Genomic DNA, 22,262 nt, shown 5'->3' with positions numbered 1-22,262 from the left:
AAAAGGACAGTGCTGATTAATGTCATGATTTACCTGATCTGCGTCCTTCAGGATGTTAGCTGCACATATGCTAATGCCATCACCAAGTTCGCTTCCAGTGTGAATCATGGCAGAAGCATGTGCATGTGCAATGGATGCCATTTTGGTCCCTGAACAGCACCCATTGCAGGCAAACAATGCACGCTAATGATCCCAATTCTGCATCCATAGAGTTCTAGGCGACCATTTATAAAAATATAGAAGACTTATTTTATTTTTTCTTATTCAAAGCTACACATCTTGAAATGGAGAAAGTAGAACGATTTGTATAACCAGTTTAAAACAGCAAAGCTTTGCCTTCCATTTCAAAAGTATTAGGAAAGGCAACCTGTAACTTGGGGCCAGGATAAGTAACTAATGTATGGTTCACATATAGCTTTTGAAGATGCGGAGCAGTGTGGTAAGGCAAACAGGAATTGAAATCTGCAAGATTGTGATGCAAGGTGACACACAGTAGGCCTGGTTGGAATACTGAAGTATGCAAGCTAGAATTAGAGTATATTGCAGAGGTGGCTGGGTTACCTTGACAGGTATTCATTCATGGGATGTGGACATGGCTGACAAGGCCAGCATTGATTGCCCATTCCTTAGCTGAATGGCTTGCTGGGCCACTTCAAAAGGCAGTTAAGAGCCAATTACATTGCTATGGGCCTTGTGTCATGTACAGGCTGCAGATTTCCTTCCCTAAAAGGAACTAGTGAATCAGAAGATCTTTTACAACAATCTGGTAATTAGCCGGTCACCATTACTGATTCTGACTTTTTATTCCAGATTTATTTATTAATTAAATTGAAATTCTCCAGTTGCTATAATGGGATTTGAACTTGTGGCTGGATGTCTCTGTCCAGGTCTCTGGATTACTCATCCAGTGATATAGTCACAATGCTACCATCCCTTGCATTGTCCTGGTGGAAGTGGGCTGTAAAGAAGAGGCAGTGGCATGGAAGGATTTGCCAGTGGGGAAATGATTTTGAAATTATTGTCAAGCTCCATTACAGTCAAGAGAGAATAGGACAGAACCAGATTGCACCTGTAGCCCATCCTGTCTATTTAACTATGGACTTTTTTCAATATGGGAACCAAACACAGATTGTTCTCTCCCCAGTAGCATGGATGTGGAAGGAGGAGTTCCCTGCCAGCCCTGGGAATTCTGCCCTGCGTCTTCTACTGGCCTCAAAGGAACTCACATCAGTTGAGTGCTGGCATGAGACCTGTTACCAAAAGCTTCAAATCTTTACTTCAGCAAAAGAGTGCTGGGCCTGACTTCGAGAGAGAGGAGGCCACTGCAAGGCCCTTCCCTCCAATGGGGGAGCTTTGCTTCCACAGCCTCTATCACCTTCCACTTAGTGGCTCAAGAAGCAGCAACAAATGAGAGGGTAAAACTTCAGGGATTCGGGCTGTTTGATGCTTTATTTATTCATTTGAGGCAGGCAGGGAAGGAGTGGTTATGGCAAGACCAGGGAGGGAAATCCCAGTTGGGCTGAGGAGTAGGCAATAGACTTCACTATCAAAATTATCCCTCATCCTCCACTGTGATCCAGCCTGATGTTGTGTGGGAACATGGATGAGAATCTCGACCAGCATCTCTCACCTGGGGCTAGGGTGGGCAGAGGTTTGATATTGCAATCTTGTGTTGATGAAGCTAAGTCCACCATACCACCCCCACCCACCCCCCATCAGGGGTTTTGAAGCCATAAACCATATGATTTGAAATGTGATAAATTACTTGTTTATTGTTCTCCCTGTGCCTGGGCTTTATCTACATGCCAATCCTATCATGTCAACATCGCCTGGTGTGCCACACTTGCGCGATTACAAAGGTGGTCTACATTCTCCTGAAAGATGCCATTCCCTTCAGAGGGTACACTGAAATGTTTAATATTTTCTCTCATTTCCATATTTCTAAGTGCTATATTGTTGCCTAAAAGTAATGAAAAGTAATAAAATTTCTCAAAGTATCTCAAAAACTTCATAGGAATTTGTAAAATACATATCCAAAAGCATTAATATAAAAATATAATGAGTTAAACATTATTAAGGAACTTTTGATTGCAAAAAATTTGAGAGCTGCAGCTTTTCATCCCGAGAAGATATTTGCAAACGGAAGGTGTTTCTGTGACCACATCACAAAAGCAGGATGTTCTTGCTGTCCCACTGCAGTCCTTCTGAACATGATTTTTTAAAACTTAGATACTTGATGTCCACCAATTGTAATTCCTGTGGCAGCACATGATTTCCCACACTGCAATGGGAAAACGCCTCCAAGTTATAGCACTGCACACATTCAAGAGTCGGCAACAATGCATTGATCCTTGAAATACACTCAGCATCGGTGGTGGATGATTCTCGCACCCCTTCAAACGCATATCCAACACAGATTGTTAGTTGGAGCAGATGGTGCTGACACAGAGCAGCAGTGTGCCAACTAAAATCCAGGCCTTTGGGAATGGTACTGCACTTTGAGAAGAAGCTGTTTAAAGAAAAGACACAGTCATTGGCATCTTGAGCATCCAGTATTAGGCAAGTGAAGCACTCTTGAAATTTAATCACAGAGTAAAACTATTTAATAACAAACTAAGATGAAGGGCAGAATCTTGTGGAGGCGACAGGGAGTCTCGGCCACCTGCTGGAGAGCTGGCTGAGACCCCTGTGCCGCCTCTCTTTGAGGGGTGGTGGGGTGGCGGGGGGAGCTGCTGCATTGTGTGCCACTCAGGCACTTCACAGGCCAATGGTGGGCCTTCCCCAGGATCAAAGACTCTGGGGGTGGAAACCTCGCCTGCTGAGAGCAGCTGGCCAATCAGAAGTCGGCAGCTCTTCTGTACTCAGCAGTGCCACTGGGGAGGTGGTGGCTGCAGCTCACACTACACCCACCTGAGGCCTCAGATTCAGGAGGGTCCCAGCACCGATGAGTGATGGTGGGAAGGGGATCTTGGGGGAAGGAGGCAGCAGCAAGGGCAGGGGGTACTGTGGCCGATATGGGTCCCTTGATAAGACACTGACTACCTTTAAACACTGACTACCTCCCTCTTCCCACTCCAAGGGGAGCCCGAGAGCAACACATCAGGGTTTGCTGGGTTAACAGAGTGGGATGAGGCCCTTATGTTTGCATCAATAGCCCACTTAAGGACTTCAATTGGCGGCAGGGTGGGAAAGCCATTCCCATCACAGCCTTATTAGGGGTGAGATGGGAAGGTGGTAGGGTCCCCACTCACTACGCTTCCGCCTGATTAAATGATCCTCCTGCTACCAGACTCACCATGACAGACTCCATCCAAAACGTTGATTATAGGGCACATCTGTTTTGTGTATTGGCTAAGCCAAAAACTAGAATATGTCCCATGGAAAGGTGTTGTATTTATACAACACCTTTCGTGCTCAGGACTTCCCAAAACTTTCCACAGCCAACAAAATACTTCTGAAATGTAGCCTTTGTTGTAATCTTCAGAAGTATGGGTGAATACAATATTGTTGAAGAGTTATGGATACTTTATATTAAGAAAATGTTGTTTGTATCACTGGGACCACATTTTTAACTACTTGTAACTTTAAAAGCATATCCAACTTTGTTTTAATGTTATCAATGAACCATTAGATGTTGATTAGTGTTCAGATCCCAGTGAATAATCTCAGCATATAATCCATATTTCCTGTGCAGTGTGTGACAGCACTGATACTAATACAAAAGTATACTTTTTCACAGGCACTGTGTGTGTGTGAATGCAACAATGAGATGTTGAAAGTTTCAGTAAACATTTTCCGTTGTGACCAGACACAGCTATTTACATAGGTTCACATTTTAACTTATATTATCTATATACTATGTGCTGAAGTTTGTATGTGGTAACTGTTGACATGCTCTCTTATTTTCTGCATTTATAATGTGTAACTCTTGAGCTTCCTGTGTGAAAGTGGTGTTAGTATCTACCTTTTTCTGCTCAACAGCTGCAGTTTCAGATATGCACTGCTAACTGTTTTATAAAACCACAGTAAGTATGTTTGCACCAAGATATTTTTCACTTTATTTCAAAAATCTATGAATTGATATTATTTATATTGTCTTCTTCGTAGAATTGTACAGCACAGGAGGTCATTCAGCCCATCATGCTCTTTGAAAAGGTTATTCAATTAGTTCCACTCAGCTGCTCTATCCCCATACCACTACAAACTTTTCATTTTCAAGTATACAGTATATTTAATTCCCTTTTAAAAGTTACTATCAAATTTCAGCATCCTTTCAACAAATGCATTCCAGATCATTAAGAAATTGGTGCGTAAAAATAAAAATCTCCCAATTTACTTCCTGGATTTTTTGCCAATTGTCTTAAATCTGTGTCCTCTGGTTACTGACCCTCCTGCCAGTGAAAACAGTTCTCCCTGTCTACGTTGTCAAAACTCCTCATAACTTTAAACACATCTGTTATATCTTGCCTTAACCTCACCTGCTCCAAAGAGAACAATCTCAGCTTCTCTAGTCTCTCCACGTAACTGAAGTACTCATCTCTGGTAAAACTCCTATTCACTTACTCCAAGGCCTTCCTAAAGTGTGGTGCCCAGATTTGGAAACTAGATTTGTAATGAGCAGGTGAAAAGAGATGAACTGGCTTTCTTCTATTCAACCTCCTCGGTTGGTCACAAAAAGAATTTAAGTTTCTTTTTCACGAGGATATGCCTTTTCCAAATCAGAATCTATTTAACTATTTAAACTCTGAGCAATAAGGAGACAATCAAAAAAGATTTTCATACATCAAAGAAAGAGCAAATTTATTAACCACTAAAGCCAAGAAAAGAATAAAAATGCAACGATTTGGCCCTTATGCAGTCATTTGTATCCACACACACAGACGCACAGGTATCAGAAATAAGGGAGTTAAAGCCCAAATAAAAAAGATTAAGGAATATATGGTTAAGTGTCCTTTGATTGTCCCCAAAGCGTAGGTTTCAAACGCTGTGGCCAATTTAAGTTAGCTGTTTTCTTGGATATAGCCAGATGTAGAAGATGTTGCAACTATTACAAGATCTTGGTTCGCTAGTAGGGTAGAGTTGTCTTCTCAAACCGGGTAACAGACTTATTTCAAAAGAGAGAGAGGGAGAGAGGGCAGCCCTCAGCCTGCTTCCTCTGCTGAAGACTTTCTTGACACTGCCTGTGTAATTTACAATCCCTTTCTAGTAACTGGGCAGCCATACCATGAAATACTTCACACATGGGGTATTTCCAAGAGCTTTTGGGTGTGTCTGCCTGTGGCATTGTTTCAATATCTGTATTTTTAATGTCCCTTGCTTAGACAGTTGAGTTTCGATGGGTATCTGGATTAAAGGAAATGTCTCTCTCTTCACACCTTCCTGAGGGTGATTTATTTGTTTCCCACCTTCACCTTGAAGTGTGGCCTTGCATTTTTGAGCAGTTTGTCCTCTGTTTCAATTCAAATTGCAAAATTTCCAGTCAGTTGAAAGTTGAAAAATCTTATTTTCAAAAATAAAGGACACATTGTAGCTGAGGCTTAACCAGTGATTTATAAAGGGTTATCATAACTTCCTTGCTTCTGGAGTTGGCCCTTCTACTTATAAAGTCTAGGACCCAGTATTCTTTTCTGACAGCATACTCAATTTGTGCTGACACCTTCAAAGACTTATGTATGTACACTCCCAGAGCTCTGTTACAGTAAAATTTAATTTAACATTTAATTTATATTGCCTCGTTTCCTTTCAAAATGCATTAGATTTCATCCACCATGAGTCTGCTCATTTTGTCAGCCTATTGCCTCCTCACTATCTGCTAAATTTTCAAGCTCTACCTCATTTTCAAACTTTGAAATTATACTTCCATATCCAACATGCGTTTTACTTATACTTTGGAATGTCAAAGATAAAAGATGATCCCTGAACAGATCTGACAAGGTTAGAATTATGATTGAAAGCTAATATTTCTACAATGTTCAGAAGTTAACTCAACCTTTGGAGGTATTCAGGCAAGTGTGTGTGTTGTCATTTTTCTGAATATAGCATTGATTGTGTAGCTGAATAAACTGTCAACCGGAAATGGAACTGTTAATGTCGAACAAATTATAGATGTGAGATTTTTCAGTCTTGGACTGTATGCTCAAGTGTCATCTCACCTCACACCTTTAAATATCATTAACAGCATTATTAACAACTACAGGGCTGATCGAGTTGCCAAGATACTCCGTTCTCTCATTTCCTTTCTCTGTTCTTTCCTTTGCTTTCAATTCTCTTTCCTTTTCCCCGCATTTCATTCTTTCGTGATAACTTGTCTAATTGTGGCATTTGAGTGTTTTGAATTGCTGGATGAAGAGAATGATATGAAATACCTGAATAGGATGGGAATAGAGAGATACGGACCCTGGAAGTGCAAAATGTTTTAGTTGATGGGCAATATGATCGGCGCATCTTGGAGGGCCGAAGGGCCTGTTCCTGTGCTGTACTTTTCTTTGTTCTTTGTATATAGAAATGGGGTTATCTCAACAGTAAAAGATCTCTGTTAAAATCTATACTGTATTAGTGGATCACCATCAGGTGAGTTTGTATCCTCAAACTACCATGATCGGGGTTGAACTCCTACTCATTGTTTTATTAGTTCAGTAACAAAACCAATAATCTATTGTACCAGTTACCCTTCAGAGGGTGGTGGCAGGTGTTGGGATGGTGTTGGTTACAGAAGTATTTGTTAGAGAAGTCTTCGTATTCTGTATATTAACAGCAAGTCTTTATTAACTATTTGTAACTATATACATATATACAATAAAGGGTACAGGCAAGGAGCTATCTCCATGTCTGAGGCAGAATTTTACACTCCTTCGCTGGCAGGTTTGTAGGCAGGGGGATGAGCGTAAAATTCCCAGGATGGGCTTCCTGCTGGGTTCCCACCCGTCCTGACCTCTCTGCAATTTTATGCTGGGGCAGGTGAGGCCTTGGCTGGCCCACCCGTCCTTGCCCCAGTTGAGGCCCTTAAGTGGTCAGTTATTGACCACTTAAGTGCCCTTTCCTGCCCAGCCTCAATTTTCAGGCTTGCAGGAGTTCCAGGATATGGGGGGAGGCCTGAAAATAAATTGGGATCAGGCCTAGGTGGGAAGCGCAGTGGCAGGGAGTGGGGCGCCTCCATCAGCAGTCCCCTCTTAACATCAGGCACCCACTGCTTAAGGTCCGGTAACTGCAGAACCTTCCTTCTCAGCTGACCTCTCCACCAACACCCCAATTGTCCTCTGCCCACTCCCTCAGGCCTCTCTTACCCTTCTTGCCCTGAGACCCCCAAAACTTACCTGTACCTGGAATCCCGGGACTGAGGCTCTGGGGACTGACTGCAATCCCAGCCCTGGCCACTGCATGGACTAGAGAGTGCTAGCCAATCAGATTAGCCTCAGTTCTCCAAGGCAGGACTTCCTCCTGAGCGAGAGGTGAAAGTCCCACCTCCAGCCAATTAATGCTTGTTGGAGCATGAAATCACAGCGGGGCAGGCAGTGTTGGTAGGGATGTGTTCTCTGCTAACTCTTCAGATGGCAAGAAGGGAAACACCTGCATCCTAAAAATCCTGGTCTAAGTCTTAACACATCTCTTCTCAACACCACACTGATCCCAGGCCTGGGTCATGTGTTTTCTTACATCACTGTGTGGGCAGTACTTGTACTCAGTCCCACATTAAGGATAAGGATCCTACAGTGGGGTGATTTTATTTTTAACAGTTGAGTGACTTGCTCAGCCACTTTAGAGAGCATGTTGTTTGGCATTGGAGTCAAAAATTAGGCCATTCTGCATGGGGACAAATGTCAAGTTCCGTTCTCTGAAGCACATTGAGATTTATTAAATTCAATTTCACTACTTCCCATTGTGGGAAACAAATTCTGACCCCGTTACATAGGAGCAGGGGTAGGCTACTTAACACCTTTAGCCTTTTCAACATCACAAAAACAGACCATCTGGTCATTCTCATATTGCTGTTTGTGGGACTTTGCTGTCTGTACATTGGCTGCCATGTTTCCTTCATTACAACAGTTACAAGACTTCACTTCATTGGCTGTAAAATGGTTTGGGATGTCTGCTGGTTGTAAAAGCTGCTATGTAAATGAAAATCTTTCTTTTTCTGTTTCATTCAGTGAGGTCATGTCTGATCTGTGACCAAACTCAATACACCAACCTTTTCCCCCATATCCCTTAATACCTTGGTTAATAAAACTTGATCAACCTTAGATCCACAATTACCAATTCACCCAGCTTCAACCGCCATTTGTGGAAGAGAATTCAAAACTTTCACCATCTTTTACATGTAGAAGTCTTTCAAATCTGGCTTTAATTTTTGGGCTATGTCCCCTTGGCCGTGACTCCTTAGCCAGTGGAAATAGTTTCTATCGCTGACAATAATTAATGTATTTATACAAAGTGTGTAAGCAGCTGACAAAGACAATAGGGAACATACAGAAAAGACCAGACAGAGCCAATAGGAGACTTACAGAAAGAATGAGAGAGTGAGGAAAATGTTGCTTGGACATGAACAGGAGAGAGAGCACATCCTGAGTGGGGCACTGAAACCCGAGTTTCCAGGAGCTACAGCTGGACACACTTCCTGCACACATACTGGTCCCGGGCACTGGAAATGTCCCTGGCTTCCCACATGGACTGCGATGAGCACACCATGGCTTCGAGCCCTCCTGCCATGACTTATCCCTTTAAATTAAACCTTTTAAAGTCAATTACTGTGGGGCACAGCCAAAGTGGGTATTGGCAATTTGGTGCAAAGCGGGAATTGAACTGGTAAGTCTTTCTCTTTAATTTTTGTAAGTTCAGTAGTCTAGTTAAAAAGGTTTGAAAGGTAGCTGACTATCTAGAAGCACACTACAGTGTGCTTGCATAGGGGATGAGGTGCTCTTTGTATTTTTTTCTTTGCTATCCAACTTCTTAAATCTTCAGAGCGTGCTGCAGCAGTAGAGGCTACAGGGGAAAGGAATCACTTAAGTAGTGGGTAAGGTATTTACTACTTTAATCACTTATAGTTTAAGATCTTTTTGTGGTTTACAGTTTGTATATTCTACAGTAACGAGGATCAGGAAAGAAGGGCCCCACAGTAATTGACTTTAAAAGGTTTAATTTAAAGGGATGTCATGGCAGGAGAGCTCTAAGCTGTGGTGTGCTCCTCGCAGTCCATGTGGGAAGCCGGGGACATTTCCAGTGCCCGGGACCAGTACGTGTGCAGGAAGTGTGTCCAGCTGTAGCTCCTGGAAGCTCGTGTTTCAGAGTTGGAACGGCAGCTAGGGACACTGTGGAGTATCCGCGAGTCTGAGAGCATCGTGGATAGCACGTTTAGAGAGGTGGTCAAACCGAAGATGAAGGGACTTGAGGAAGGAAGGGAATGGGTGACCACCAGGCAGCCCAAGAGAAACAGGCAGGTAGTTCAGGAGTCCCCTGGGGTCCCGCTCACAAATCATTATTCCATTTTGGAGGCTGATGAGGGTGCTGATTCCTCCAGGGAGTGCAGACAGAGCCAAGCTTCTGGCACCACAAGCAGTCTGTCTGTATAGGACGGGAGGAAGGGAGGAAGAGCATTAGTAACAGGGGATTCTATAGTCAGGGGAACAGATAGGTGCTACTGTGGCCGTCAGCGTGACTCCAGGATGGTATGTTGCCTCCCTGGTGCCAGGGTCCAGGATGTCACTGAATGGCTGCAGGGCATCCTGAAGGGGGAGGGTGATGTGGCAGAGATCAATTGTACATGTTGGTACCAATGACATAAGTAGAAAGAGAGATGAGGTTTCGCAGCAAGAATTCAGGAGGTTAGGCAGTAGACTAAAAAACAAGACTTCTCGGGTTGTAATCTCTGGATTACTCCCAGTGCCATGTGCTAGCGAGCTCAGAAATAGGAGAATAGTGCAGATGAATACATGGCTTAAGAGTTGGTGCAGGAGGGAGGGTTTTAGATTCCTGGATCACTGGGACCTTTCCTGGGGAAGGTGGGACCTGTACAAGCGGGACGGTCTACATCTGAACCAGAGCAGGACTAACATCCTTGCGGGCCTGTTTGCTAGTGCTGTTGGGAGGAGTTTAAATTAATTCGGCAGGGGGAGGGGACACAGAATGTTAGCAGAATAGGGACACATCATAATACAGTAAAACAATCAAGTCAGAGGGAGTACAGCTGCATTAAGCTTCAAGGGAGTCAGGTAAGGCTGGATGTCCTCTACTTTAATGCCAGGAGTATTACAAGTAAAACAGATGAGTTAGGGGTAAGGTTTGACACATGGAATTATGATATAGTAGCCATCACTGAGACATGGTTGAGGGAAGAATAGGATTGGCAGCTCAATATTCCAGGATATAGAATCTTCAGGTGAGACAGGGAACGGGGTAAAAGAGGAGGAGGCATTGCATTATTAGTTAAGGAGTCAGTTACTGCAGTAAGGAAAGATGATATCCTGGAGGGTGCATTGAATGAAGCTTTGTGGCTAGAAATAGGAATTAAATAGGGGCAGCCACATTGTTAGGTGTTTATTATAGACCCCCAGATAGTCAGCAAGAAATTGAGCAAATATGTGCACAATTTGTGGAGGTGTGTAAAAACAATAACAATAGGGTGATTATTAGGTGATCTCAACTTTCCCAACATTAATTGGGATAGGCATAGTGTTAAGGGCTTGGATGGAGTGGATTTCTTGAAATGTGTAAGGAGAACTTTTAGGTCAATATGTGGAGGGTCCAACAAGGGACAGCGCAGTGCTGCACCTAATTCTGGGGAATGAAGCCGGACGGGTGGGTGAGGTGATGGTGGGCGAGCATTTTAGTGATAGTGACCACAACATGATACAGTTTAAGTTTGTTATGGAGAAAGAAATTGACAAGTTGCAAAAAAATGTTTTGGATTGGGGGAAAGAGTGGATTTTAGCGAAATAAGGCAGGATCTGGCTAAGGTAGACAGGGAACAGTTACTTGTGGGGAAATCTACAGAGGTGCTATGGGGGGCGTTCAAAAAGGAAATGGGGAGGGTACAGGCTCAACATGTTCCCTCTAAGGTGATAGGAAGGAGTAACAAGCCCAGAGAACCATGGATGACCAGAGATATTCAGGTTACGATGAGAAGGAAAAGAGAAAGGCTTTTAGCAGGTATAAGGGGAGCATATCAGCAGAGGCATTAGTGGAGTACAGAAAGTGCAGGGTGGAGCTTAAGAAAGCAATTAGGAGAGCAAAGAGGGGATATGAGAAAGCTCAGCTGGTAAAAATAGAGAAAATCCCAAGATATTCTATAAGTATATCAATGGGAAGAGGATAACCAGGGAAAGAATTGGGACCAAGGGAGCTATCTATGGTTGGAGCCAGAGGACATCGCTAGAGTGTTGAATGAATACTTCACATCGGTCTTCACCCAAGAGAATGAGGATGAAGGTAGTGAACTCAGGGAGAGAGACTGCGAGGTTCTTAAGCAAATTGATATAGGGAATGACAAGGTACTGGAGGTGTTGGCAGGCTTAGATATGGACAAATCTCCAGGTCCGGATGATTTGTGTCCAAGACTGCTGAGGGAGGCAAGGGAGGAGATCGCAGGGGCTCTGACCCAAATTTTTAATTCCTCTCTGGCCACGGGGGAGGTGCCAGTGGACTGGAGAAGAGCTAATGTGGTTCCGCTATTTAAGAAGGGTTGTAGAGATAAGCCAGGGAACTACAGGCCAGTGAGTCTCACGTCAGTGGTAGGGAAACTATTGGAGAAAGTTCTGAAGGAGAGTATCTATCTCCACTTGGAGAGGCAAGGTTTGATCAGGGATTGTTAGCATGGCTTTTCAGAGGGAGGTCAGAGGGAGGTCATGCTTAACAAATTTGATTGAATTTTTTGAGGAGGTAAACCAGGTGTGTAGATGAGGGTAGTGTAGTTGATGTAGTTTATATGGATTTCAGCAAAACCTTTGACAAGGTCCCACATGGGAGACTTATAAAGAAGGTAAATGCACATGGGACACAGGGTAATTTGATAAGGTGGATTCAAAATTGACTTAGTTGTAGGAGGCAGAGGGTGATGACAGAAGGATGCTTTTTTGTCCAGTGGCGTACCACAGGGATCTGTGCTCGATCCCCTATTATTTGTCATTTATATAAACAACATAGATGACTATGTGGATGGTAGGATTAGTAAGTTTGCGGATAACACAAAGATTGGCCGGGTGGTTAACAATGAGGTTGAGTGTCTTGGGCTATAGGAAGATATGGACGGGATGGTCAAATGGGCAGATAAGTGGCAGCTGGAATTTAACCCTGAAAAGTGTGAGATGATACACTTTGGAAGGAGTAATGTGACAAGGAAGTATTCAATGAATGGCATGACACTAGGAAGTTCATGTGTCTGTAAATCTCTGAAGGCAGAGGGGCATGTTAGTGGGGTAGTGAAAAAGGCATATGGGACACTTGCCTTTATCAATCGAGGCATAGATTACAAAAATAGGGAGATCATGTTGGAGTTGTATAGAACCTTGATGAGGCCACAGCTGGAGTAGTGTGTGCAGTTCTGGTCGCCACATTTATAGGAAGGATGTGATTGCACTGAAGTGGGTGCAGAGGAGATTCACCAGAATGTTGCCTGGGATGAAATATTCAAGTTACGAAGAGAGGTTGGGTAGACTTGGAAAAAAAACAAAAAGAAAAACCAAAAAACTGCGGATGCTGGAAATCCAAAACAAAAACAGAATTACCTGGAAAAACTCAGCAGGTCTGGCAGCATCGGCGGAGAAAAAAAGAGTTGACATTGAGTCCTCATGACCCTTCGACAGAACTTGAGTGAATCCAAGAAAGGGGTGAAATATAAGCTGGTTTAAGGTGTGTGTGGGGGCAGGGGGGGTGGGGGGTGGGTGGGGGGGTGGTTTGTTGGTGGGGGAGAGAAGGGGAGGGGGGTGGTGTGGTTGTGGGGACAAACAAGCAGTGATAGAAGCAGATCATCAAAAGATGTCACAGACAACAGAACAAAAGAACACATAGGTGTTAAAGTTGGTGATATTATCTAAACTAATGTGCTAATTAAGAATGGATGGTAGGGCACTCAAGGTATAGCTCTAGTGGGGGTGGGGGAAGCATAAAAGATTTAAAAATATTTAAGAATAATGGAAATAGGTGGGAAAAGAAAAATCTATATAATTTATTGGAAAAAACAAAAGGAAGGGGGAAACAGAAAGGGGGTGGGGATGGAGGAGGGAGCTCAAGACCTAAAGTTGTTGAATTCAATATTCAGTCTGGAAGGCTGTAAAGTGCCTAGTCGGAAGATGAGGTGTTGTTCCTCCAGTTTGTGTTGGGCTTCACTAGAACAATGCAGCAAGCCAAGGACAGACATGTGGGCAAGAGAGCATGGTGGAGTGTTAAAATGGCAAGCGACAGGGAGATTTGGGTCATTCTTGCGGACAGACCGCAGGTGTTCTGCAAAGCGGTCGCCCAGTTTATGTTTGGTCTCTCCAATGTAGAGGAGACCACATTGGGAGCAACGAATGCAGTAGACTAAGTTGGGGGAAATGCAAGTGAAATGCTGCTTCACTTGAAAGGAGTGTTTGGGCCCTTGGACGGTGAGGAGAGAGGAAGTGAAGGGGCAGGTGTTACATCTTTTGCGTGGGCATGGGGTGGTGCCATAGGAGGGGGTTGATGAGTAGAGGGTGATGGAGGAGTGGACCAGGGTGTCCTGGAGGGAATGATCCCTATGGAATGCCAATAGGGGCGGGTGAAGGGAAGATGTGTTTGGTGGTGGCATCATGCTGGAGTTGGCGGAAATGGCGGAGGATGATCCTTTGAATGCGGAGGCTGGTGGGGTGATAAGTGAGGACAAGGGGGACCCTATCATGTTTTTGGGAGGGAGGAGAAGGCGTGAGGGCGGATGCGCAGGAGATGGGCCGGACAAGGTTGAGGGCCCTGTCAACGACCGTGGGTGGAAAATCTCGGTTAAGGAAGAAGGAGGACATGTCAGAGGAACTGTTTTTGAAGGTAGCATCATCGGAACAGATGCGACGGAGGCGAAGGAACTGAGAGAATGGGATGGAGTCCTTACAGGAATCGGGGTGTGAGGAGCTGTAGTCGAGGTAGCTGTGGGAGTCGGATAGGCTTGTAATGGATATTGGTGGACAGTCTATCACCAGAGATTGAGACAGAGAGGTCAAGGAAGGGAAGGGAAGTGTCAGAGATGGACCATGTGAAAATGATGGAGGGGTGGAGATTGGAAGCAAAATTAATAAATTTTTCCAAGTCCCGACAAGAGCATGAAGCAGCACCGAAGTAATCATCGATGTACCAGAGAAAGAGTTGTGGAAGGGGGCCGGAGTTGGACTGGAACAAGGAATGTTCCAAGTACCCCATAAAGAGACAGGCATAGCTGGGGCCCATGCGGGTATCCATAGCCACACCTTTTATTTGGAGGAAGTGAGAGGAATTGAAGGAGAAATTGTTCAGCGTGAGAACAAGTTCAGCCAGACGGAGGAGAGTAGTGATGGATGGGGATTGTTCGGGCCTCTGTTCGAGGAAGAATCTAAGGGCCCTCAGACCATCCTGGTGGGGGATGGAGGTGTAGAGGGATTGGACGTCGATGGTGAAGAGGAAGCGGTTGGGGCCAGGGAACTGAAAATTGTTGATGTGACGTAAGGTGTCAGAGGAATCACGGATGTAGGTGGGAAGGGACTGGACAAGGGGAGAGAGAAGGGAGTCAAGATAACGAGAAATGAGTTCTGTGGGGCAGGAGCAAGCTGAGACGATCGGTCTACCGGGACAGTTCTGTTTGTGGATTTTGGGTAGCAGGTAGAAGCGGGCTGTCCGAAGTTGGGCGACTATCAGGTTGGAAGCTGTGGGAGGAAGATCCCCAGAGGAGATGAGGTCAGTGACAGTCCTGGAAACAATGGCTTGATGTTCAGTGGTGGGGTCATGGTCCAGGGAGAGGTAGGAGGAAGTGTCTGCGAGTTGACGCTCAGCCTCCGCGAGGTAGAGGTCAGTGTGCCAGACAACAACAGCACCACCCTTGTCAGCGGGTTTGATGACAATGTCAGTGTTGGACCTGAGAGAATGGAGTGCAGTAAGTTCAGAGAGAGAGAGATTAGAATGGGTGAGAGGAGCAGAGAAATTGAGACGACTAATGTCGGGCCGACAGTTCTCAATGAAAAGATCAAGAGAAGGTAAGAATCCAGAGGGAGGGGTCCAGGTGGAGGGAGAATATTGGAGGTGGGTGAAAGGATCCGTTGAACGGGTAGAGGACTCCTGCCCAAAGAAGTGAGCCTGGAAACGAAGATGGCGGAAGAAGAGTTCAGCATCATGCCGAGCCCGAAATTCATTGAGGTGAGGGCATAAGGGTATGAAACTAAGTCCTTTGCTGAGCACTGAACATTCAGCATCGGAGAGGGGAAGGTCAGGGGGTATAGTGAATACACGACTGGGGCTGGGATTGGAAGATGGGGTGGGGATGGAGGGACAGGCGGGGTGGAGGGTCCTAGATGGGTGTTGGTGTCGATGAGTTGTTGGAGCTTGTGTTCCTTAGCACCTGAGAAAAGAGAAAGTTTCTTGTTGAGGCGTCGGATGAGACAAAGAATAAAATGAAACTGGGGGCACGCGCAGCTTTGAAAAAGGGTACGGCGGTGCTGCTGGAGGGAGGTCGAGTGTGTTCATATGGCGGTGCATGGCACTGAGTGTGGATCTCAGAATGTGACGAGAACAGCAGTCCGAGAAACGTTTTATGTCCCAGAGATACCTGTAATCCTGGGTGGGTTCGAAACATGAGGGGTGGAATTTCAGTTAAAATCCACGTGGGGTAAGTTGGAGACGGAGACAGTCACTGAGAAAGGAGATATCACAGCCATATCTCCTTTCTCAGTGACTGTCTCTGTCTCCGACTTACCCCACGTGGATTTCAACTGAAATTCCACCCCTCATGTTTCGAACCCACCCAGGATTACAAGTATCTCCGGGACATAAAACGTTTCTCGGACTGCTGTTCCCGTCACATTCTGAGATCCACACTCAGTGCCATGCGCCGCCATATGAACACACTCGACCTCTCCCTCCAGCAGCACCGCCGTACCCTTTTTCAAAGCTGCGCGTGCCCCCAGTTTCATTTTATTTTTCATCTCATCCGACGCCTCAACAATAAACTTTTTCTCTTTCTCTCAAGTACTAAGGAACCCAAGCTCCAACAACTCATCGACACCAACACCCACCTAGGACCCTCCACCCCTGCCTGTCCCTCCGTCCCCACCCCATCTTCCAATCCCAGCCCCGGCCGTGTATTCACTATACCCCCTGACCTTCCCCTCTCCAATGCTGAACGTTCAGTGCTCAGCAAAGGACTTAGTTTCATACCCTTACGCCCTCACCTCAATGAATTTCGGGCTCGGCATGATGCTGAACTCTTCTTCCGCCGTCTTCGTCTCCGGGCTCACTTCTTTGGGCAGGAGTCCTCTTCCCGTTCAACGGATCCTTTCACCCACCTCCAATATTCTCCCTCCACCTGGACCCCTCCCTCTGGATTCTTATCTTCTTTTCATTGAGAACTGTCGGCCCGACATTAGTCGTCTCAATTTCTCTGCTCCTCTCACCCATTCTAATCTCTCTCTCTCTGAACTTACTGCACTCCATTCTCTCAGGTCCAACCCTGACATTGTCATCAAACCCGCTGACAAGGGTGGTGCTGTTGTTGTCTGGCGCACTGACCTCTACCTCGCGGAGACTGAGCGTCAACTCGCAGACACTTCCTCCTACCTCCCCCTGGACCATGACCCCACCACTGAACATCAAGCCATTGTTTCCAGGACTGTCACTGACCTCATCTCCTCTGGGGATCTTCCTCCCACAGCTTCCAACCTGATAGTCGCCCAACCTCGGACGGCCCGCTTCTATCTCCTACCCAAAATCCACAAACAGAACTGTCCCGGTAGACCAATCGTCTCAGCTTGCTCCTGCCCCACAGAACTCATTTCTCATTATCTTGACTCCCTTCTCTCTCCCCTTGTCCAGTCCCTTCCCACCTACATCCGTGATTCTTCTGACACCTTACGTCACATCAACAATTTCCAGTTCCCTGGCCCCAACCGCTTCCTCTTCACCATGGACGTCCAATCCCTCTACACCTCCATCTCCCACCAGGATGGTCTGAGGGCCCTTAGATTCTTCCTCGAACAGAGGCCCGAACAATCCCCATCCACCACTACTCTCCTCCGTCTGGCTGAACTTGTTCTCACGCTGAACAATTTCTCCTTCAACTCCTCTCATTTCCTCCAAATAAAAGATGTGGCTATGGGTACCCACATGGGCCCCAGCTATGCCTGTCTCTTTATGGGGTATGTGGAACATTCCTTGTTCCAGTCCTACTCCGGCCCCCTTCCACAACTCTTTCTCCGGTACATCGATGATTACTTCAGTGCTGCTTCATGCTCTCGTCAGGACTTGGAAAAATTTATTAATTTTGCTTCCAATCTCCACCCCTCCATCATTTTCACATGGTCCATCTCTGACACTTCCCTTCCCTTCCTTGACCTCTCTGTCTCAATCCCTGGTGATAGACTGTCCACCAATAGCCATTACAAGCCTACCCGACTCCCACAGCTACCTCGACTACAGCTCCTCACACCCTGCTTCCTGTAAGGACTCCACCCCATTCTCTCAGTTCCTTCACCTCCGTCGCATCTGTTCCGATGATGCTACCTTCAAAAACAGTTCCTCTGACATGTCCTCCTTCTTCCTTAACCGAGGTTTTCCACCCACGGTCATTGACAGGGCCCTCAACTGTGTCCGGTCCATCTCCTGCGCATCCACCCTCACGCCTTCTCCTCCCTCCCAGAAACATGATAGGGTCCCCCTTGTCCTCACTTATCACCCCACCAGCCTCCGCATTCAAAGGATCATCCTCCGCCATTTCCGCCAACTCCAGCATGATGCCACCACCAAACACATCTTCCCTTCACCACCCCTATCGGCATTCCATAGGGATCGTTCCCTCCGGGACACCCTGGTCCACTCCTCCATCACCCCCTACTCCTCAACCCCCTCCTATGGCACTACCCCATGCCCACGCAAAAGATGTAACACCTGCCCCTTCACTTCCTCTCTCCTCATCGTCCAAGGGCCCAAACACTCCTTTCAAGTGAAGCAGCATTTCACTTGCATTTTCCCCAACTTAGTCTACTGCATTCGTCGCTCCCAATGTGGTCTCCTCTACATTGGAGAGACCAAACGTAAACTGGGCGACCGCTTTGCAGAACAACTGCAGTCTTTCCGCAAGAATGATCCAAATCTCCCTGTCGCTTGCCATTTTAACACTCCACCCTGCTCTCTTGCCCACATGTCTGTCCTTGGCTTGCTGCATTGTTCCAGTGAAGCACAACGCAAACTGGAGGAACAACACCTCATCTTCCGACTAGGCACTTTACAGCCTTCCGGACTGAATATTGAATTCAACAACTTTAGGTCTTGAGCTCCCTCCTCCATCCCCACCCCCTTTCTGTTTCCCCCTTCCTTTTGTTTTTTCCAATAAATTATATAGGTTTTTCTTTTCCCACCTATTTCCATTATTTTTAAATCTTTTATGCTCCCCCCACCCCTACTAGAGCTATACCTTGAGTGCCCTGCCATCCATTCCTAATTATCACATTCGTTTAGATAATATCACCAACTTTAACACCTATCTTTTGATGGTCTGCTTCTATCACTGCTTGTTTGTCCCTACAACCACACCGCCCCCCTCCACTTCTCTCCCCCCACCCAAACCCCGCCACCCACCCCACAGACACCTTAAACCAGCTTATATTTCACCCCTTTCTTGGATTCACTCAAGTTCTGTCGAAGGGTCATGAGGCCTCGAAATGTCAACTCTTTTCTTCTTCGCCGATGCTCTGATGCTGCCAGACCTGCTGAGTTTTTCCAGGTAATTCTGTTTTTGTTTTGGATAGACTTGGTTTGTTTTCGTTGGAGCAGAGAAGACTGAGGGGGCGACCTGATTGAGGTGTACAAGATTATGAGGGGCATGGACTATGTGGATAGGGAGCAGCTGTTCCCCTTAATTGAAGGGTCAGTCACAAGGGGGCATAAGTTCAAGGTGAGGGGCAGGAGGTTTAGGGGGGATGTGAGGAAAAACCTTTTTTACCCAGAGGGTGGTGACGGTCTGGAATGCACTGCCTGGGAGGGTGGTGGAGGCGGGTTGCCTCACATCCTTTAAAAGTACCTGGATGAGCACTTGGCACGTCATAACATTCAAGGCTATGGGCCTAGTGCTGGTAAATAGGATTAGGTAGGTAGGTCAGGTTTTTCTCATGTGTCAGTGCACACTCAATTGGCCGAAGAGTCTCTTCTGCACTGTGTAATTCTGTGATAAAAAGTCTAGATATTATCAGGGCAGGTTTCCTAGGTCAGGGTGGGGAGGATTTTTAGATGGGCTTCCCCGCATGCTGTGGAGTTTTAATTTTTTTAATTTGTTTACGTGATGTGGGAGTTGCTGGCTTGACCAGCATTTATTGCCTATCCCTAATTGCCCTTGAGGAGTTGATGGTGAGCTATCTTCTTGAACTGCTGCAGTTCAAGTGCTGTAGGTACACCCACAGTGCTGTTTGGAAGGGAGTTCCAGGATTTTGACCCAGTAACAATGAAGGAAACAGTCCTCCTGAGCGGCCCTGGCAGATTATCTTAAATTGCTTTCTCTATGACAACACCTCAGCCAATCAGAGTCATCTTGCCATCCGATCAGCATCCCTTTCTCCTGTATAAAAAAAATTGGCATCTTTGCATTGGCATCTCATGCAAAATGAAAAGCTTTGGTAACATGTCTCTTTTCAGCAACATGCAAGATCGGTACAACCAAGCGACTGTTTAACTAGCAGTTACTGTACCAAGATTTCTGGTACATTTCCATTCAGTGGAACTTACTGCAAGAAAACAGATACATTTACCTTACCTTTTACAGTTATAGTAACATACTGACTCTTTTTTGTCTGAGGTTTTTGATTTGCAGTATTTGATGCCTCACAGGAATACTTTCCATTGTGTTCATTGTTGACTGAGATAATACGATGGACTGCTGTAGTAGCATTTAACGTTATTTGATGTAAAGGTGTTTCTGATTTAGTTTTGTAAAACGTATAAGTTATTGGATAAGATCCCTTCGACACAGCACACAAAAGATACAAATTACCACCTTCCACCACATTATCACCAGTGGGTGTTGGTATTAAAGTTGGTGTGGAAACTGGTACTGTTATGAAAGAAAAACAAGTTCTGTCAAACAAGTATCTCATTGTCTAGCATTTCAAAGGCCAGTTTCCTGGCCCAAGGTAGCATGGCCAATGCAAAGTTAGGCAATAATGTAGTGCCAGTCTATGTGCATAGTTATCCATAGCTGCTTGACCAGCTTTGACCTTGTGGAAAATGCTAACCTCATGGGCAAAATCACACACTAGCTGCAATTTAAAGGGATGCAGTCACTTAAAGGTAAGTGGCCAAATTGGAGGCAAAAATTCCTTAATTTACAAAGGCCAGAAATTATGCCCTGGTTCGGTGGGGGGGCAGGCATAAACCCGGTTGACACCCCTGATTGGAGCCAGACTGCCATTTTACGTGGGCGGGCCAATTAAGGCCCACCCTTCGTGATGTACACCTGGAAACACTGTGTGCTCCCTGTGCGGGCGGTGGGGGGGGGATTCCTTGAGTGGTTCCCTGCGGTCTTTCACACATGCGTGTTAAAGAGCGCAGAAATCTCCCTGAGGCATGGAGGTACCTTAGGGAGATTTGTTTCAGTCTTAAACTTTAAAATAAAGAATTTTTAAACTTTTAAGACGTCCCCTCATGTGACATTATCACATGAGCTCTGACATGTCAAAGAATAAATGTATAAATTTTTATTAGATTTTAAAACAGTTCATGAAACCTCATCCCGCCGTGGATGAGGTTTCATGAAAAATGCAAAGGCTGTCTGGGCTCTTCGCCTGCCCCACCAACCTTAAGGTTGGATGGGCAACTCATTAAATTGAGTTAATTAGGTTTTAACAGGCCTTAATAGGCCTTTGATGGTTTGGCAGACGTGCAGCCAAGTTGGCTGTGTGCCTGCCGAACTGACAATCTAAATGAGGCGCGGTGATGTTGGGACACACATCCGACATCACCGCGTGTCACTTCACACGTTGGCGAGCGGGCCCCGCCCCTTGCTCGCCCACCAGAAAATGCTGCCCAAGGAATTTTTGAGCAGCTGAGAAGCTGGCCCTTTGGGCGAGCAAACCTTTCAGTTTGCGGGGGTCACGGCACAAGTCCCAATTCTTTGTTTCTTCGGACACCTAATAGTTAGATGAGAAACTAGTTGGGAAACTGGGACAGGTAGCTAGGAATGCCCCTTACTATTTTGTACCAGGTTATAAAAGCAACTGGTGCAAAATCTTGCCATTGCACATTGGGATGGAGACCTGATGTAACAGGCCTCTGGGCCCTTCTTCCTCTGCACTGTGCTTGTACATTGAGCATTCCACTGCTCCAAAGTTTCCCCTGAGACCTGCTGTACCTACCTACTCCAGTTTTTGTTCCCATTATAAAGCTTATTTTGAGGTTGTCAATAACAACAAGACACACAGAGGCTCGACTCTAGCTGGTGATTAGCAAAATAGGAAGTGATGTTTAGGAATATTTTGGGCGTGCAGGAAAATAAAGAGAGGGAATTTCCTTAAGTCTTCTCTTGCTCCACTGCTGTAATTTTGGTAGGAATCCAGAGAGCAGGAGAAGCCCCAAGTAAACTCCAAGGGCCAAATGGCCTAACTCCTGCTTCTAAGTCCTATGTTCCTAAACATACACCATTGTCAGCAAACCTAGCTCCACTACCAGTTTTGATTCCTGACACTAGCAACATTGCTCAGTTTATAGCCAACAAGAGTCTTTTTTGGGTTGTGTATTTTCCAAATCAAGTCAACATAAGTCTTACCTGTCACATTCACTTGTTTCATTGTAATTTTCAAAACATCCTTCCACTCTGCCATGCACTTGTATTCTCCTGCATCATTTGCAGTTACTCTTTTAGAAAATACTGTGGTAGCATTATCTTTTATGTGTATTGCAGTTGTATCCTTCACAATGGTTAATTTAGGTTGTATACCATGAAACAAAGGTATAAAATTAACCTTGCATTTAATGGTGAGAATATCTCCTTCAAATATTGTATCTGACGGTTCAATTTCAAAAACAGGATCTGAAAATGGATCTGAAATATAAGTTAGATGCAGTGAGTAAACAATGGATAAAGGTGCTTGATGTCATTACAA

The 22,262-nt window shown here is 45.4% G+C and overlaps 1 protein-coding gene across 3 annotated transcripts in view; it reads right to left on the bottom strand.

Moving 5' to 3' along the window:
* Positions 1-231: 231 nt before the first annotated feature.
* Positions 232-22,262, bottom strand: part of LOC121293953 (platelet endothelial cell adhesion molecule-like) — a 46,489-nt gene continuing 24,458 nt past the window's right edge. For 2 of the 3 annotated variants that reach the window (XM_041217432.1, XM_041217433.1), the window contains 2 exons: positions 21,926-22,201; positions 232-2,509 (listed from right to left, as the gene is read on the bottom strand). In XM_041217432.1, the coding sequence (XP_041073366.1) occupies positions 2,421-2,509; positions 21,926-22,201 (365 nt within the window). In that variant the 3' untranslated portion in view covers positions 232-2,420. The remainder of the gene's footprint in view (positions 2,510-21,925; positions 22,202-22,262) is intronic. The other variant, XM_041217434.1, reaches the window with a different exon arrangement.

The sequence above is a fragment of the Carcharodon carcharias genome, chromosome 22 (assembly GCF_017639515.1).
Source record: "Carcharodon carcharias isolate sCarCar2 chromosome 22, sCarCar2.pri, whole genome shotgun sequence".
In the NCBI taxonomy this organism is placed as follows: domain Eukaryota; kingdom Metazoa; phylum Chordata; class Chondrichthyes; order Lamniformes; family Lamnidae; genus Carcharodon; species Carcharodon carcharias.
The sequence above is the reverse complement of the archived record's forward strand: the minus strand, read 5'-3'. Positions and strand labels throughout refer to the sequence as shown.